Genomic DNA, 20,615 nt, shown 5'->3' with positions numbered 1-20,615 from the left:
ATTGGTCAGTTCTTGGTGGTCTCACTCACTGCCTTGATGTCTGTTGCCAGAACTAAGTCTTTGCATCCTGGCCCGTATTGTAGCATCCTTTTATCATCCTTTTTGTGTGTGTGGAATGTCCTGTCCCTAGTCCTAGGGTGTTTGATTAGTTCCCTTTGGAATTTGTTGCCCTTATATGGAAGTCTCATTACTCTGAGGATTTTCCTATTCTATTCTGACCCTAAGGGCTCTCTGCTTGCCCTATGACTCACTACCCTCTATGCTAATGTCTCAATAACTAAGATTAACTGAAGATATATACGTAAATCTTGATGTTTAAAAACCCAACAGTGAACTTTAAGTGAGGGTACAAACCTAGGCACCACTTCCAGTCACAATCCCCAGATTTATTCCAATTGATTCCTGGACTCAGATTCTCCTACCTTGGATAAGGTAAGTTTCCATTTTTCTCTTGAAAAAGTTATCTGATGTAGGTGGAACACACCCCCAAATTATCTAATATTCCCTTTAATAATTTAGTAAGTGCACAGCCATCATTAAAGAAAAAAAGTTTATGCTAACACTTTGTAAGTACAAATAATATATTTTATTTCATCCCTGAAAACAAACACCAAAAATGTCTACATCTAATAAGAGTGACTGAACAATTATTCCAAACTCCATCTGGCAATGGTATATAATTTAGTTCTTCACATAAATGTACACAAAAGTTTGGAAAGCTACCTTTCAAGAAACAATATTTTCTCATACTTATTTTAACAAAATAGCATAATTATTGCTACTACATTTGATAGCATATTGTAATAATGAACAATACAATAACCAAAAACTAAATTCAATATAGTCTAAATCTAGAAGGTAGCTGCACTTAAGCAGCTATTACAGAGAATAAATACTATTAAATATAGGGCACCATATGGCAATGAAATTTGCTACAAGGGAAATTTAAATAAAGATGTATTTTGTTTTATACTAGAATTACCCAAGATTAGGATCTCTTGTGCTATATACAATAGCTGTTTTCCTAAAAAGATAATCAATCTTCATAATTTATATTGTATTTTTCTTAATGAGTTTAAGCAATCTTTATATAAAATGAATGTATTTGTTATTCAAACCCAAAATTTCATAAAGCAGGATTCTCATATGTTAACATTTTCTAAGCAATTTACTGCAACACAAACACCTTTATTATATGCACCTCGCTAAAGTCCTTAAGAGTCCCAGTTTCACAAATATCTCAGTGTCCCAATCCCTTGACAATGTGATAAAAACAAAAATTACCCAAATATTCAAATACATTCTCCTAATAGTATACACAAAGGGTTAAACTTAAATTAACATTCATGTATAAGAAAAATCATGAATTAATACTTTACTTATTTTTAACCTCATAAAAATATCTTTTATTCTTCAGAATATATGTAAGAAAATGTTATATATGAGATTGGAGTTACTACTTTACTATCATTTAATTGCCCCAATGTTTAAGTTACAGACAGTGGTTACTACCCATTTTCAAGATTATACTCTTACAAATGTTAAGTTTTTAAAAATATACAATAATTAATCTTCAGTTATTTCTGAAGGATAGTGCAAATAAAGACATTCTTTGGGTCATGATTTTCAAACGTTATTTTCAACATTACATTTTCTTTTTCTGTTCATAATCTGAGTAACAAAATATAGTACTGGAAGTAAGCACATTTTCTAATAGCGTTAGTCTAACATTTACACCTATTGAGAACAAATGAGACTGACTTTATAACAATAATGTCTGAAAAATATGGTACATGTTTAAATAAATATTTTATAGAAATGAATCCATGTTTTCAGTGTTTTAGTATCAACTTGATCTCAAACACAGAAGATTTATACAAAGATCACCTACCTGCTTACTACATCAACCACATTATCAATCTCCCTTTAAGAATATAGTACAGCATTGAAGAGACTTGTCTGAAAGCAAACTAATAGCTTCAAAATTTTATATACAGATACAGAGTTCCATGAATCCAGCATATTTCCAAAAATGTAAATATGTAGAGCTTTTATTATAAAGCATTATTCTATACTATCAGCAATTAAAAAGCTTTTCTGTCATAGGACATAATCCACAGTGGATGTAGCAGCACAAGGTGATCTTCAAATGCTATCTAATGCTGCCTGATGCATTTATCCTTTTATTTGTGGTTACTGGCACCAGGTTTCCACTAGTACCGTTGGTAGTGTTGGTTGCTGAGCCATTAACAACAATATAGTCGACTTTGTTCTCCAGCTTTACCAAGCGTTGTAAAATGTCATCCAAAAGGACAGCTATTGTTCTTTTTAGATCCGCTGGTGGGGAAAAAATTCAGAAAAAGTCATACCAAACAGACAGAACACTTAATATTGGTGTTTTCATAGTTCATGCAAAAAAGTGAACATTTATTGAGTCATCTGAGCAAAAGTATACCAGAGAAAAAGCCCTCACACCACAAATAGGAAAAGTCTAGTTATTTTAATTAACAACTCAACATGTATAGTCTCTTAAAGGAATTTCAGTTATGAATGTGAGGGAAATTCTCATTTTTGTAGTACATTAAAACAAATTTAAAATCTGGTTCAAATGTTAATCTATGAAGAACCCATTTATCTTGAGTTTATTAAACAGCTGGTAAAGATGACAGTGAACTAGGCAGGTAAAATAAAAAGCTAGCTGAATTAAGTAAGAATTTCAATGAAGTACAGAAATAAGAAACCTGAGCCTCCAAAGGCTGAAGTATGGGAGTGTATATGATCCAGGGCAGATGCTAGGAACCTGATTAGTGCAGTCAATATATTAGCAGTGGTTTTACCTTAAATTTTCTCCAGACAAAGATAAAAAAGACTATCTTCTAATCTCTCCCAAAGGCATCTAGCACATATTAGATACTTACTCAGTGGCAACTAAGAGTTATTTTTTTGTTGTTGATCTTGAACCAAAAAAAAAAAAAAAAAAGTAATTCAAGCCCTACTCTGACCATCAGTGGGAAAATACCACCCAACAACATCTGATAAATTTGCTGATGGTTCTGTTACGAAAAAACAACAACAAAAAACAAAAACAAAAAAAAACAGAAACAGCACATGCAAAAGAAAAAAATAGGTAAATTGGACTTCGTCAAAATTTAAAACTTTGGGGACACTATTCAGAAAGTGAAAAGACAATACCTACTGAATGGAATAAAGTATTGTAAATCATACCTCACAAGGATCTAATATCAAGAACATAAAAAGAACTCATAAACTCAACAACAAAAAGGTAAACAACATTTTCTTTAATGGGCAAAGAACTTGAAGACATATTTCTCCAAAGATATGCACGTGAAAAGATGCCCAAGGTCAGGAGTTACCACTTCCCACCTGCTAGGATGGCTATCATCCCAGAAAGGTAAAATAAGCATTGAGTTGATGTGGAGAAACTGAAACTCTCATTGGTTGCTGGTGGGAATATAAACTGGTACAGTCACTATGGAAAACGCTTTGGCAATTCCTCAAAAAGCAAAACAAAAAATTACCTTATGACTCAGCAATTCCACTTCTAGGTATATACCCGCAGAAGTAGAAAGCAGGGACTCAAAGAGATACTTGTACACACACGTACATTTCAGCACTATTCACAATAGCCAAAAGGTAAAAATAACCCAAGCATCCATCAGTAGACGAAGAGATCAACAAAATTCTACTTTCTGGAAAGGATGGAATGGAAAAATATTAATTCTTAGTTTTCTGAATTAGTTCTGTAGTTTAAGAACACATCATATGATTTCAATACTTTTATTTTATTTTTTTTTAAGATTTATTTATTTATTTATTTTTATTTAATTTATACAAGCACTGGGTACAGTCAGAAGCGCGGGAAGGTGAGAGAATTCACCAGAGCCAGAGCGGGGAGCAGAGCAGGCAGAAGGACGGAAGTACACTGCTGAGGGGAGCAGCAGGCGGCAGGAGAGGTCTGCGCACCATGTGGGACCCTCCTCCGGTGGCCGGGCAGCTGCCGGGGATCGAACCGGCGCTGCAGAGGCTGCGGGCAGCTTCGCAACCCAGCGCTCAACCTCTGCGCCACTGGGGAGTCCCGATTTCAATACTTTTAAATTTATATGTTTTACATTCCAATTTTGGTGAATACTCCATTGTCTTTTAAAAAACGTTTATTCTGCTATCGATCAAGCATTCCATATATGCAAATTAGAGTCCACTGATGAGATTCTGTTCTTCAAGTCTTCTATATCCTTGCAAATGTTCTATCTAGTAGTTCTATTTCTGGGGGAGGGTGGTATTAAATTCTCAACTCTTATTCTAGATTGTCTATCACTCTTTAATTTTATCATTTTGTAGGTATGCATTCAGAATTTTTATCTTTTCCGGGTAGGTTGACCCCTTTAATAATTATATAATGTCCTTCTCTGACTTTGGTAATGTTCTTTGAAGTTACTGTAATGGAACCACTCTTGCTTTCCTTTGTTTGCATTACATGTCTTTTTCCATCCTTTTACTTTTTCAGTCAGTCAATATCAAATTTGATGTGAGTTTCTTGAATGAGCACATTTTTTGCCACATTTTTTAATGTAGTCTGCCAATGTCCTTTAATTTGGCATAGTTTACACACTTATATTTAATGTAATTGTGATACATTAGAACTTAAGTCACCATTTCATTTTCTGTTTTGTACCAATTTTCATTTTCCTTTTTTTCCCCCCATCCTCTTGTGTGTTATTTGAATATTTTTTAAAATTAAAAAATCAACACTATTATTTTGAATGTATTTCTCTATATTGTCATAGTGGTTGCTTGACATATCAGACCCTATGCATACTTATCAGTCATTCCGCCAATTTAACCATCTGTGATAGATAACTATTTATGCTGTCAACTTGGCTAGGCTATGGTGCCTAGACAAATTCACAGTTCAGAGTTACTAGGAAGGTATTTTTAGATGGGATTAACATTGAAACTTGTAGAGTTTGAGTAAAGCAGATTACACACCTTAAGGCAGGTGAACATCATCCAATCACCTGAAGAACTTAAGGAAAAGGACTAGTTCCTAGAATAGGAAGGAATTCTGACTCCAGACTGATTAGTCTTAAGATTCAAGGCTGAAAAATCAGCTATTGCCAGAATTTTCAGCCTGTCAGTCTCCTCTGCAGATTTTGGATTTTTCAGTCCCTACAAACTGCATCTCTTAAAGTCAATCAATCAGTCTCTCTCTCTCTGGAAAACCCTAATGAACCACCCTTTTTATCTACTCTATTTATAATAGATTGCCTTAGGTATTTCCTCTTACACAAATTTAGAATCACAGTAGACAATGTTAAGATTTTTGCTTCAACCACCATAGTTTAGAATATTCAAGAAAATGAAACATGTTACTTTTCTTAACATGTTCTTCTTCCTGATAGTTCCTTTTACTGTTTGACTAGAGAACCTCCTATAGCTTCTCTTAGAGTAGGTGTGCTGGTAACAAATTCTTTTTTTTTTAATCCGAAAATGTCTTTGATTTTCCCTTCAATCCTAAAGGATATTTTCATTGGATCCAGAATTATAGGCTGATAGTTCTTTTGCTCAGCACTTAAAATATACTTTGCCACTTCCTTCTGATCTCCGGTTTGTGATGAAAAATCCACTGTCATTTGAACTGTTTTTCCCCACAGGTACGGAGTCATTTTTCTGTAGTTGCTTTTGATTTTTATCTTTTAAGCTTTCACAGCTTTTGGGTTTACTCTACTTGGAGTTCATACAGCTTCTTCAATCTGAGTTCATGTCTCTTGCCAAGTCTGGGTAGTTGGTAATTTTTTTTTTCATTCTTCTCTCCTTCCAAATCTCTGGTAACACAAATGTTAGATCTTTTGTTAAGTCCCTAACGCTCTGTTCATTTTTTTTCCCACTCTATTTCTTTGTTGTTCAAATTAGGTAATTGTATTGTTTCACCTTCCAGTTCACTAATTCCTTCCTCTGTCCTCTCCTTCTGCTGTCCATTTGCTAAACTTTATTTTGGAAATAAATTTTTAAGTTAAAAAATCTCTACCTTTCTTTATGTTCTATTTAAATACTGAGACTTTCTATTTCTTTGTTGAAGCTTTCCATTTTTTCATTTGTTTGTGTTTGTTAATTGCTTATTGAAGCATTTTATTCTCGTATGTTCACTTAAATTTTATTATTTACAAGTTGCTTTACACAGCATGAAATGGAAAGGAAAAGAAAATACATGGGAAGGGCCTCCCTGGTGGTGCAGTGGTTGAGCGCTGGGTTGCGAGGCTGCCCGCAGCCTCTGCAGCACCAGTTCGATGCCCGGCTGCTCCCCAGCCACCGGAGGAGGGTCCCACAAGGTGCGCAGACCTCTCCTGCCGCCCGCTGCTCCCCTCAGCAGTATACTTCGGTCCTTCTGCCTGTTCTGCTCCCTGCTCTGACTGGTAAATTCTCTCACTCTCCCATGCTTTCGGCTGTACCCAGTGCTTGTATGAATGAATGAATGAATGAATGAATGAATAAATCTTAAAAAAAAAATACATGGGAAAATGCTGGCTCCTCAGACTCTAGGCCACCTACACACCTACTCCTCTTGTGTGTAGCAAAGTCTTCAGTGATGCCTCTACTCCACTTCCTGGATTAGGCCTCAGGGCACAGGTGTAAGCTATGTTCTGGCTCTACCACACCAAAGTACCCAGGGGCTCCCACTATCAGCTTCTTCATAGGTATTGAGACCACTGGAATTCAGGTAGAAGGTAGAATAGGCATTATAGGACATAAAAAACTCTTCCTTGTCACATTTGTACAAACACAGGAAGAGCCCCACAAGCTACCCCCAGGTTTGCAAGCTCAATTTCTCAGGTTGGCAACTACAGAATATCCAACTGAAGCTATGCAGAATAGTTTCAGGCCAGGAAGCAGCGGAGGGTCAGTGACAAAAGGTACCATGTCTGCACTTAGTACATGTGTTCAGGATCTCACTGATGAATTCCACATTTGATGATTAGAGAGTATAGTTATGGGAGTGAAGGATGAGATGGGAAGCTCCTATCTCAGTCTTTCATACATAACAGCAAGGTGATCCTCCATACTTGAATCTCCTGACAGAGTGGCAGGAAATGGACGGGGAGTCCCAGAGACTTGGAAAGGTACCAAAGCCCCTGGGGAGGGGTAGGGAGATCCCTTAAAAAGGCTCCTAAGCCTATCCAGGCAGCCTCTATACAACTCGGGTCCTGGTCTCTTCTCTGTTTTTCCTGGACAATCACCCATGGAGGTCAAAAATTGTGCCACAGAGGAGCTGTGGGCTTGGACCTGTGGGAAAGGTAGTGGGGAGGCTTATGGAAGCTGTATGAGGATGAGGGAGAACAGAAAAATTGGGAGAAGTGGTTATTGTGGAGTGCGGTAAAAGGAAGGGAATGGTAGTCCACAGAGAAAGCTGATATTGGGGGTGGGCTTGGAAGGTGCCACCCTTGAGTCCGGCCTCAAACCCTCACAGGGTAGCAGACCCTGGAACTGGCTTCTTGAAGGGAAAGAGTGGCTACTGAGGCATTTTTAATCATGAACACTTTAAAATATTTTTCAGATAATTCTAACATTTGTCACTGGTTTTACTGCTCATTCAATGTGAAACTTTTCCAGTTCTTGGTATAAGTGATTTTTATTTGAAACCTTAAAAACTGGACATTTACATATTAATGTTAAGAGACTGTGGATCATATTTAAATTTCACATGTTAGGCAGTTTTGTTTTTTTTTTTTCCTGACACCCCTCTGGCAGGGTAGAGGAGTATCACCTTTTACTAGGAAGCAGAGGCAGATGTCACCCAAGGGTGGTGAGCAACTCATTATCGCTGGACAGAGGTAGGAGTTCCACATCCCCATTTACTCTTCATTAACAAGATGGTACCTTTGGCTTCCTCACCACTGGGCAGTGGTAAAAATCCTGGCTCTCCAATAAGTTTCCTCTGACATAGCCCAGAGATAACAAAGGCATCTCATTACTGCCATATGGGATGAAAGTACTGGGTGTCCATGAAAGGAAGGGGGTGTTAGATGTCTCATTAGAGTCTTGCAAGGGTGGTAGTCTAGGATCCCCCACTTGGCCTTTGATCGTGTGGATGATGGATCACAATTTTTTTCTCTGGTGTTTGGCTGAAAAGAATGGTTACTCTCTTTCTGGCTGGCTAGGCTTCCCCTTTCTCAGCTAAAGAGAACAGGTTTTTGTTGGGGCTTTATTTGTTTCTTCCTGGTGGCATTTCTAGATTGCTGGCTCTTTGGCTTTGTCTGAAATATCCAAGGTATAAGAAAATCCACGAAACATGCTGCTGTTTCATTCCTTCTCCTAAGGTATCTAATCATTCTGACTTATTCTTGTCCAGATTCTCATGTCAGTTTTAATAAAATGGCCAGGGTTTTCAGTTGTACTTAGATGTAAAATTTAGGGAAAGCTGGATAAAAGAGGGAAAAACGTAGATCTCCATCTTCCCAAAGTCCCCAGTTTAGATAATTTTTTAAAACTGATTTTCTTCAACTATGAAAGTTGAAGTAGCTTGTTTTAGGAACATGTTTATAGCACTATTTCCATTTCTTATAGGAGTTCACATATCTGAAAAATTGATTAAAATTTAAGAAATTTCAACCTAGTGTCTAAAAGGAATATTAGAGTTGTTTCTGAAAGAACTGTTTCTTCTTTTCTGTTTTCCTCCTTATTTCTTTTCTTTTCAACCAGACAGAGCTAATTAAGACCCTTGTGTTCAGTATTTACTTATCATCACATGAAATAACTATTTTTAATTCAATTTTCAGAATAGCATTTAAATATTAACATTAAACTGTTCTCTAATTCTCCTAAAATATTTGTGGAGTCAATTTTTTAGTATTCATCCACAATAATGGAGGGAAAAACAAAATTCTTAAAAGAAAGCCGAGTCAGATGGGACTTTGGATGGCAAAAGACTGGTGCTGATGAAGATTCAGAACCAGAAATAGAAACCATGCATCAACTACAAGGTGCTCTGTAACAATCTGTGTGAGACTCAGCGTCTCAGTATCCCCAATTCACTGTTTGATTGTAACGGAGACCTTATGACACACAAAGCTGAAAATATTTACTACTAGTCCTTTAAGAAAAAAGGATGCTGACCCCCAGTATATGCCAAATTAACTGAGGTTCTCTTTGCTTTACTTTTACTCATTGTATATTACCAAGCTAGCTGAATGCCTATAACAAACACAGTACCTTTATAATCAGAAATAAGTCAGAGAAACTACCATATGACTCCACTTTTATGTGGACTCTTAAAAAAAAAAAAAAACACTAAATTAAAATCACTTAGACTGAAACATATCAATGGTTACCAGAAGGGTAAAGGGCAAGGGGTGGACAAAATGAGTGAATGGGATCAAGGTGCAATCTTTCAGTTATAGAATAAATATAGTCAGGGAGATACAATGTTCTGCATGGGAACTATGATCACTAACAATACTGCAAATTTAAAAGTTGCTTTAAAAAAAGTGGCAGACTTATTATGATGATCATTTCACAATGTAAACAAATGCCAAATCAAATGTCAGAATATTGTTGTCCGTCCATTATACTTCAGGTAAAAAAATTTCAGAGAATTAGTTAAATACTGTATGGCCACTAAACTATGCAGGTACATATTCACTGACATGGAAATATTTCCATGATGTATTACATTTTTAAAAAGTTTATAAAATACCACATATTGTGGGGCTCATTTTTGCTCTTATAAGTGAGTTGTTATAGATAGCTGGATAGCACAGTACAAATACGGCAATAATTTTACTCCAGTAGAAGGAATTTTTTTTAAGTACATATTTCTCTTGTTCCAAAAGAAACACTTCTTTATTGCTTCTCTCAGCATCCCTGGCCTAAGTGAAATACAAAGTTTGATCCTCAAGACCAAATTCAAACTAACCTTTAACCTTCCTGAAAAACATCAAAAAGGGGGCCTCCCTGGTGGCACAAGGGATTGAGATGCAATCTATGAGGCTATCTGCAGCCACTGCAACATGAATTCGATCCCCAGCCAGCCAGGGAGCTACCCACATGGCGCAGCAGACCTCTCCTGACTCGCCCACTGCTCCCCTCAGCAGTGTATTTCAGTCAGTCTGCCTGTTCTGTTCCCCACTCTGTCTGGTGAATCCTCTCATCCTCTGCACCTCCAGCCTGTACCCCAGTTCTTGTATGCATAAATAAATCTTTAAAAAAAAAATCAAAAAGGGGAGAAGAGAAACAGAACGTGTTCAGTGCATTCCCTGGTAAAGATGGTAAACTGAACAAAGGCATTTAACCTCTGCTGACTCTGGATTCAGGTTTTAAAGTGAACTGAAGTCCCAGCACATGTATAAAAGATTTAAAGTGAACTGAAGTCCCAGCACATGTATAAAAGATTCCATATCCAGTCACATCAAGAAATTTCAGAATGGGACGGGACAAAGATCTCACAAGCTTCTAAAACATAAGGGTAGAAGGGAAAAAACCTTTTCAGATATGCAACGACTCAAAACTTTTATGTCCCTTTTACCTTTCTCAGGAACCTACTACAGGATCTGTTCCCCTAAAATGAGAGAGTAGCCAATAAAAAAGAAGCCACAGAATTCTAAGAAATAGGCGATATAAAACAAGAGAGAGGTGAAGGGAATTCCCAGGATGATGGTAGAAGTGAGATCCTAAAACACTTTACTGATGCAAAACTACAGAACAGTCCAGGACAAAGCAGATGAGAAGACTCCAGGAAAGATTTCTTCAAGATAAAGAACTGATGAAATACTTAATATACCTGAATATATTGGAATATATTGGGTTGTAATTAGGGTAGAAAACTTAGGTAATGAAAGATTGACATTAATTCTAGAGGGAAAAATATAGTCACATAGGGAAGGAAAATTGTAATGAACCATATACTGTATGGCTCAATAATAAATATCTTAATGAAGTCCTTATAATGAAAACAATGAATACTCTTCTAGCCAAAATTATGATATAAAAACAACAGGACAAGAGACATGTATGAATGAAAGCCATTTGGGGTAAGAAAGAAAGCTGAACTCTCACCTTGTATAGTGGGAAGTTAACAGATTACTCTGATACATGAAAAAAAAATCAAGTAGCTGATAGAGCACATTTAGAGGTATGGAGGTAATTATCAAATAAGTCAGATGAAAGAATTTTAAATGCTAGCATGGAAGAATGGGGAATCTGCGATCTATTGGGGGTGAGATCTGCTCTTTTAAATTTTAGGAATCATCACATTTTTATTTTTAAATGCATACATATATAAATTTAGTTTAAAAGAAAACAAGCATTAACATAGAGAAAATACCTACATACTTCTAAGTCTTGAAGGCAAGAGAGAACATGGCAGGTATAAGGAACTTAAAGCAGGAATGAAGGAGGTGAATGGAAGAGTGGTATTAAACAATACTGAAAATAAGGTAAATGCTTCTTCTTAGGAATTAATAGATGTTATATAACTGATGGTTTACTGGTAAGACAATCAGAAAAATTTAAATATGAACTAGGTATAACAATGGTACTGTGATTATGTAGGAAAAGCTCACCTTTTTTAGAGCTGTATGCGGAAATATCTAGCAATGAAATGTCACAATTTCTATAATTAAAATATTTTTCAAAAACTAGACAAAACAAATATTGCAAAACATTAATAACTTTTAAATCAAGGTGATGATATAAAAGTATTTATCATACTACTTCTATTTTTGAATGTTTGAATCTTTTCATAATTAAAAGTCAAGGAAAAATTATTTTGTAAAGACCTGTGCATGAAGTAATGAGCTGGAGTGCCATGACTGATCATTTTTAAAGAGGGATAAGTTGAAGAGAAGACTAGGAATAGTCGACAGTTATCTTACCATATCCTGCCATAGAAGCGCCATTCTCGACATCCACTGTATTCTTATTTTCCTCTGCTAGAGCTTTAACATATCTTTTGCTTAAATCTAGTATTTGTTCACGTAACTTGACACTGCTTTGATGTCTTGGCTGTTGAAAAGTATAATGCAGTAACATCAATCCCCAAATGAGTCCAAATACAAGCAACAATAAACTCAATTTCTGGGACAAATTTTTTCTTGAAATCATCCTGATGAAAAGAACAGACTCGAAAGTGCCAAGCCACCAAGCAATCAAGATTTGAAAGAAGAAAGAAAAAAAAAAACCTCCTCTTCTAATATTATATATTCATCTTCAGCAAGGTTGCCTCCAACTCTCAATTGAACTCTGTAAAATTGAAAAGAAAAAAGACAGTTAGTCTTTTAACCTGTATCAGTAACAGAATAAACAATGAAAGATTTAGGAAGATATTCTATAGTTTTGGTTTAGAACCGTATCAACATCTTTGACAACTTTCTCCATCACTAAGCAAGCTTCCAGGCCTCATCAGTTTCATTTGCATAACTCTCAGATTTAAATTAGAAATAAATGTCAATTATTGAGAGTATCTTAAAAAAAAAGCCACCATAGTCACAAAACTCATAAAACAATTTCCCGTCATTTGTAACTAAAACTGTGACTATATAATAAGATTTATAGGCGATCTCAACCTACTCAAATTTAGGTCCATCAGCCCAAATACATAAAAGGCAATCCTTCTCCTTCTCCTTCAAAATATTTAAAAATTAAATTAAAAAGGTAGATGCCAAAATTAAAATTAGAAATAAGGAAATGTGCTCTCTTCCCATAAGTGGCGTTAGGTGATCTCTGAAGATAGTTTACTACTCACTAGACCCACAAAACCCTGCAAAGTCATAAAAATCAAGAGGTTCAAAACTTGGACTTTTGACGACCCCAGCCATCATTTTCCTTTATAAATCTTTACCGGCTCCTAAGTCTTTTCAAGTATGACCTGTGTGCTAAACTATTTGACCCAACATCCAGGAGGAGGATGAACTGGAATCTGTCTTGAAGCAGTCACATGACAGCTTCATGGCATGACGTCACTAGAGAATTGACAACATATACTCTAGGTATTTGGACAGATGAAAATTAAAATGACAGCCTGGAAACTTCTAGGTTACTATGCAGATCCAAGACCAGATCCAAGGAAGAGACTCAAAACCAAAGCAAATAGGGTACTTTAAATAACAACCACTACTCACTTATAATCACTGATTTTGGGCCTCCCTGAGGGAGCAAGGGTTAAAGTCTCAGTGTTATCAAGCTATCACCAGCCACTGCAACATGAGTTTGATCCCTAGCCAGGGAGCTTACCCACATGGCACAGTAGACCTCTCCTATCTCACCTGCTGCTCTCCTAAGCAGTGTATTTCAGTAGATCCGCCTGTTCTGCTCACCACTATGTCTCTAGTGAATCCTCTTACCCCCTGTACCTCTGACCTGTACCCCAGTTCTTGTATGTATTAAAAAAATAGTAATAAAAAAGTTTAATCACTGACTTTGTACCAGATACTGCTCTAAGCTCATTATAAAAGTTAACTAATTTAACTCTCACAACAACCCATACTAATACTACTCTCATTTAACAGGTAGGAAAACTGAGACAAAGAGCAGTTATATAATCTGCCCATGGGCCTCTCTGGTGGTGCAGGTGGTTGAGTGCAGTGCTGTGGAGCTGTCCACAGCTTCTGCAGTCTGGTTCCATCCCCGCCGGCGCGGAGCAACCCACATGGAGTGGCAGACCTCTCTTATCTCACCCGCTGCTCCCCTCAGCAGTGTACTTCAGTCATTCTGCCTATTCTGTTCCCCACTCTGTCTCTGGTGAATCCTCTCACACTCCCATGCATCTGGCCTGCAGCTTGGTTCTTGTATAAATAAATCTTTTAAAAAATAAAATAATACAGAAAAGAGGGGGAAAAAAAAGAAAAAAAAAACTAAAAAACTAAAAAATAAAATAAATAAAAAATAATCTGCCCGAGGTTATACAACTAGTCAGTCATGCAGGTAACACTCTAAGCTTTCAAAGAGGCATTTAACCACAGCCTCTTTACAGCTATGTCAATAAAATAGTTGTAGCTGTGAACAAATATTGAGTTCTTATCATGTGTATAACTGCAATAAACACTTTACAGCAGCTATTTCATTTATATTTGCAATAACACCCAAACTTAGATGATATTATTATTATTATTCTCACCGTAAAGATGGTCAAATTAAGGCTCAGAGGATTTAAACTACCTAAGATTTTTACCTATGCCAACTGACCTCACTTGAAATTTGGCAAAAGCTACAAGCTCACAAGCTTAAAATCGTTATGTCCACCCAGGGTCTGTCTTTTCCTCTACAAAGTTCTTAAACCCAGCCATATCAAAACTCCACAAAAGTCACAAATCCCAAGACTGCAATGACATTAGGCAGAGAACAAGAGATTCAGGGTGTGTGTGTGTAAGGGGCAGTGGTGGAAGGGTGAGGTGGACAGTCGAATATAGGGAGCCTAATCTGTAAGAGGTAAAGTCCTTCCAACAGATACAAGCTTAATAATAAAAGGTTCTTCACTACCATAATACACATGATTATACACATAAGAACTCAATATTTGCTAAAAAGGGTGAGTGGCAGAAGCAAACCCAAATTCAGAGAGAAAATACACTGGTAGTGGAAAAAACAGAAGCACAGAGGGAGAGGATATGCCCCCAAATCTATAAATTCCAAGGAAAAAGAAGGCCCCCCTTTTTTTGTACAGAAGAACCGGGGTGTAGGCCAGAGGTGAGGGGATGGGGTGAGAGGAGTCACCAGACACAGAGTGGGGAACAGAACAGGTGGAGCTACTGAAATACACTGCTGAGGGGAGCAGCAGATGAGATAGGAGAAGTCTGCTGCGCCAGGTGGGTCACCTTCCTGACCAGGTATCAAACTCAGCGATAGAGGTGATAATGCTGAAACCTAACCCCTAGGTCATTGAGGAGGCCCAAAATGCCTGACATTAAACCAAGCATTTCTTAGTGTGAGGATGCAAAGATCTAAATAAAGAGTTATTTATTTCTCTGTATTTCTTTATAAAATGTTTTTCCCACTACAATAGCAGAGCATATCTATTTGGTGTGATATGGCAGACAATTTTTTGGGTCTGGGAATGTTCAAATTGCTTTCAGTATAAATTAATGGTAATAGTGTTCCTAACCCCAAAGTTAAACTATCATATCGTACCAAATAAGAATGTTCTACTTTCAGTAGCAGGGAAAACCTGTATTACCTGACTGTACCATTCAGAAAAAAGGCCTTCATGCAAGGTCTTTATAACCTTATATGAAGTAAAATGTTTCTGTTCACTACCACCCCCAACAAAAGCAGTCCATCTCAGAGGGAAAGCAAGAACTTTTAGAGGGACTACTATGACAAGAAATTTATAAGCATTGTATCTTGCTTGTGTTTGTTATACATTTTCCTATAGTGATAAAAAATAAAACATTTGGGGCCTCCCTGGTGGTGCAAGGGGTTAAGTCTCAGCACTATGAAGCTGTCTGCAGCCAGTGCAGCTTGAGTTCAATCCCCAGCCGGCCAGGGAGCTGACCCACATGGTGCAGCAGGCCTCTCCTGTCTCGCCCGCTGCTCCCCTCAGCAGTGTATTTCAGCAGATCTGCCTGTTCTACTCACTACTCTGTCTCTGGTGAATCCTCTCACCTCTCCCCTACTCCCCGCACCTCTGGCCTGCACCCCAGCTCTTTTATGCAAAAATAAATAAATCTTTTTTAAAAAATAAATAAATAAAACATTTAACGTGACATGAGTTTGTTTGGGGAGTAGCAAAAAGATAAGGTTAAACCATTCTAGATTAGGGAACTACAAAAAGACACCAAGGAATAAAGTAGACGTGGGAACTACCAGGAAGAAAGGACACCTGGCAGCCTTTGCCAAGTTAAAATGATATCTGAGAGCCAACTTATGCCTGTCAAAGGACTGAGCCCTTCGAAAGTCCATGAGGAGTCTCCTGAAGCAACCCAAGACCAGAAAACTATTCTAAGCATTTATTTCCACAAGCATCTTCAAGTAAATCCAGACTAAGATTTTTTAAAAGGATACGATTCTACCCTTGGTCTCTCTTCTCAAGGAAAGCTTCATATTAAAATCACCTGGTGAGTTTTTTAAAACCCCAATGCCAAGTCACATCACACACCCATTAAATTACAAATTATCAGAGTAGGAACCAGGCATCAGTAATTTTTAAAGAGCCCTTGGTTGTTGCAGTGTGCAGCAGTTTGCAAATCACTGTCCAAATTTCAAATTTTTCACGAAGCAACAATGATAGCTGTAGGACCATGAAACTCAAAGTTACAAGTCAGTTGTCAAGTGAAACATAAGGTTCCTACCTGAACCTACCAATAATGAATGACCTTGAAGGGGAAAGGGCAAGATAGAAAGCAGGTGGTCTTTGCTGGAAGCCAAGTTATACCTGCCAGAGTAGGTTAGACTCTATATTTACCAGGCAGGGGTAAAGGCGTTACAATAAAGAAAGCAATTTTCATGGGTATCCCATTAATCCCTATGATCAATATGAATTCACTGTTCTGTTCCCTGAGAGATTTGTGTGATTTCACATAGAAAAAAGCAGACAAGAAGTTTTGAATTCTTTAGGAATGAAAGGTTTGGTTCAACTGCCTCTTCTTTCAGGACAATGTTCAAAGTTGCAAATGAAAGAGGAACTTGCATTCAGAACTTCCCCAACTTCTCTTTATGTTTCAAGTACTGGTCCAGCTCCTGGAAACACTATCTAAAAGACAATATCTAAAAATTTGAAAGGCCTATATTGTTGATGAGGTTTGAGGACTATCTAGCATAGTATATAGTAGAGTCCTTCCTCCACCTAAATAGTGTACAACCTAAAAAATTCTCAATCTTAGCTTCGCAGTCACTATATTTATTGTCTATTAATCACTGACAAGAATAAAAGTTCAAAGTTGTCCCAATAAAAGTTTTTAAAGAGAAGTGTTGGGCCTCCCTGGTGGTGCAGGTGGTTGAGCACAGGGCTGTGAAGCTGTCTGCAGCCCTGCAGTGCCAGTTCGATCCCCGCCGACAGTGGAGATACCCACATGGCAAGCAGACCTTTCCTGTCTCGCCCTCTGCTCCCCTCAGCAGTGTATTTCAGTCAGTCTGCCTGTTCTGTTCGCCACTCTGGATCCTCTCACCCTCCCACACATCTGGCCTGTACCTGGTTCTTGTATAAATAAATAAATCTTTTTAAAAAAATTTGTTTAAAAGAGAGAAGTGTTAAAGTTAGTTAAAGCAAAAATACAATCATAATCTTCATCATCATTATTTTGGCCTAATATAGAATCCTGGGTATTTTTAGGATCCCCGGGGGAAGTGAGAACTTTCCAAATGCAGAAATTACAGTCCATATGGCCCAAAAGTAGAATTAAGGAGAGGAGATATACTTTAAAATGAAGTATCTGTAGAGTACTAGGCATGATCAAGCACAACAGAGTGTGGTGCAAGTACCATCATCTCCAACAGGATTCCTGCAGCTGCTTCTCAAGTGGATTCCTATGCTCCTCTCCAATCCCACTTCAAGCAATTGTCCTCACAGTGCCAAAATGTCCATTCAAAAACAAAAGTTGTGATTTGAATAGTCACAATCTGAACATTCCTCCAAAGGAGAGGTTCAATGGCTAAAATGCACGGACATGAAAAGATACTCAAATCACAGTTGTCAGGAAAATTCAAATTACAACCACAATGAAACATCACCTCATACCCATTAGGATGGATATGAAGGGTATCAAAGTACACCACCCCACAATATGCCACTTTGGCATAAGTATTATTTTAGGCTAAGGATAACTGAAAAACAGCAGTGCAAGGACTCTTTGCCCTCTGCATTTCTACCTAAAAACAAGACATGAATTTCCTGTGATAAAGGTGAAAACATTCTTATCATGGGGGATAGGAAGTTAACACTTAGACAAATCTGTACAAACCTTACTAAAACAACCCTAATCCTCCATTTACTTTCCCTATATCTATACTATCCCACAATTTACTGCCTCTAGCAGCTCAAACTCCTCTTCCTTTGTCTTGTCATGATGCCACAATTTATGACTCTTTGCTGGTATATAAATCCTCAGGCCTAAATGCTTCCTTGATGCTTTCACTTCATTTTTGGGATGCCCACATCTACATATGACATAAACCTTTTTCTCCTGTTAATCTGTCTTTTGTCAATTTAATTTGCAGGGTCCCAGTCAATAAACCTAAGAAAGTAAAGGATTTTTTTTCTTCCCCTAGATCTATCATTAAAAAAAAACAAAACAGAAAATGTGTTAGTGAAATGTGGAAAAACTGAAATTCTTGTGCACCGCTCAATTCACCCCTCAATTGGTAGGACATGAAACACTGCACCTCCCCTTTTTATGGAGATGTCTGTTGCAGGAATGTAAAATGGGACAGCTGGTGTGGAAACAATATGGCAGTTCCTCAAAAAATTAAACATAGATTTGCCATATGACCGAATAACTATTCTTTTTTGTTGTTTTGGGGGGGCGGGGGAAGTAAAACAATCTTTTTCACAGGTAACATGATTTTTCTACGTAGAAAGTTTGGTGTATTCTACTAAAAAAATGTTACTAGAACTGTCAGTAACCTTAGGAACATTGAGGTATACTAGATCACTACACAATACAGTAAGTACACTTTTAATATATACCCCAAAGAACTGAAAGCAGGGACTCAAAAAAATACTTGTACACCCAGGTTCATTGCAGCATTATTCACAGTAGTCAAAAGACAATGGATAAACAAAACATGGCTATACATAAAACAGAATATTACTCTGCTTTAAAAGGGAATAAAATTCTGATATAAGGTATAACATGGCTAAACCTTAAAGATACTATACTAAGCTGAACAAACTAGACACAAATGAGCAAACACTGTCATGATTCCACTTACACGGAGTATCCCTAATAGTTAGATAACATAGAGAACGAAAGTAGAATGGTGATTACAAGGAGCTGGGGAAGGGGAGAATGGAGAGCTGTGGTTTAAAGAGATGATGAAAAAGTTCTGGAGACCTGTAGTGGTGATGGTTGTACAGCAGTGTGAAAGTACTCAATGCTACTGAACTGCGCAATTTAAAACTGTTAAAATGTCAAATTGTATGTTACAAATTATTTACCATATACACACATACAAGAAGTCTTATCACATCACTTCCCTGCTTAACAACGCTTCAGCAGTTTCCCACTGCGCTTAGAATAAAATTAAAAAATCTTTAGCACAGTTCCCAAGGCCCAGCATAATCTGACTTACACCCTATGCTTTGTCCTAATCTCACACTCCTTCTGCCTTGGCTCACTGTAATACAGTCACACTAGGCAAAACACACCAAACTTAACTCTAACCTCAGAGTCTATAAAACTGTTATTCCCCTGCTTGGAGGGCTTTACATGGCTTGCTGTCCTTTAGCACTTAGCTCAAATGTGACCTCTTCAAAAAGCAGCACTCACACTCCTACCCTACTTCTAGCTTCAAGGTACTGTATCATTCTCTATATAAAATTGGATATTCTATGTTATTTTATCTTCCTAAGCCCTGATGTCCTCACTTTCACAAAGGTACAAGGTGAAGATTAAATGTCACCTTATATTGCTCTTCTGATTAGCTCTCATGACTGTCCATAATCTAATCCCCTATCACCAAATTTATTTTCCATCATTCACAAAACCATCTCCCCTAATCAAGTCAATCTTTCCACTGTCTCATATAATACTGATGATATCCTACATTTATGTGCTTTTTAATTTACTAAGTATATTTTCTTACATCTTTCCTTAAATGCTCTCATTCAAAAACAATTAGCTGTCGGAGAAGCTATAGGCTTGAAAATGTTTCTATTCAGAATTTGTGAACAATAGGAAATATTCTATTCGTACTGTCACTGAAGAATTACCCAGTCCTTAAAGATGACCTAACAGCATGTTGTTGATGAGAATAGCTCATCTTCCAAGCAGTCTAAAATAAGACGAGGGGATCTGTTTAAAAGCTACCTTAACCAGAAGGGTTTCAAAACCTTATTATCTTTCTCTAGTCCATGGTGATCTAACTCCCACAGCACATTACTTTACTCCAACTGATTTTTACACACAAAACCATCCAATCATGTGTGAGCACTGTCTTGTTAAGTCCCAGGTCCCTCAAGGACAAGCACTACATGCTTAGCGACTGCTGCCACAACTCCCACAGAGCCCAGTGTACATTAAGTAGTCACCAAAAGATGCCTTAATAGTTCACCTTTAAACATCAGCAACAATGTGATCTCCCTGTAATGTTTAGGGGGAACTAGAGGTACAGAAGAGATGAAAATGTAGAGGTATAATTAAAACAACTTCATCATCCATACCTGTACTGAAAAAACCTGAGAAGACATCTCATCCAATCCCCACATTTCAGATGTTAAAGCCCAAAGATGTTAACAGTCTTACCCTAAAATGAGATAATCAGTTAGTGGCAGAAACTGTACTGCTCCAGGACACAGGTCCTGACTCACCACCTAATCTTTCCTCTATACCCCAATTCACCCCTTACCTCCACTAGAAAGTCCTATTGTAAATACTGAGTGCATTGCAATATCAAACAAGGCTTGTTCTTTTTTGCTTTAAAATAGTGTGACCAGAAAATGGTAAAGATAGTTT

General features: G+C 37.3%; 1 protein-coding gene and 1 pseudogene across 3 annotated transcripts in view; both read right to left on the bottom strand.

Moving 5' to 3' along the window:
- Positions 1–506: 506 nt before the first annotated feature.
- Positions 507–20,615, bottom strand: part of CCDC126 (coiled-coil domain containing 126) — a 48,667-nt gene continuing 28,558 nt past the window's right edge. For 2 of the 3 annotated variants that reach the window (XM_037509203.2, XM_054692424.1), the window contains exons 4-5: positions 11,886–12,252; positions 507–2,337 (exon numbers count right to left, since the gene is read on the bottom strand). In XM_037509203.2, coding sequence (XP_037365100.1) covers positions 2,153–2,337; positions 11,886–12,114 — 414 coding nt within the window. In that variant the 5' untranslated portion in view covers positions 12,115–12,252 and the 3' untranslated portion in view covers positions 507–2,152. Of the gene's footprint in view, positions 2,338–11,885; positions 12,253–20,323; positions 20,407–20,615 lie in introns of all 3 variants that reach the window. The other variant, XM_054692425.1, reaches the window with a different exon arrangement.
- Positions 6,434–8,544, bottom strand: LOC119243414 (uncharacterized protein C6orf136 homolog; annotated as a pseudogene).

Source organism: Talpa occidentalis, unplaced genomic scaffold, assembly GCF_014898055.3.
Source record: "Talpa occidentalis isolate TD23 unplaced genomic scaffold, MPIMG_talOcc4v2.1, whole genome shotgun sequence".
In the NCBI taxonomy this organism is placed as follows: Eukaryota; Metazoa; Chordata; class Mammalia; order Eulipotyphla; family Talpidae; genus Talpa; species Talpa occidentalis.
This window is presented reverse-complemented; position numbering and strand designations above follow the sequence as displayed.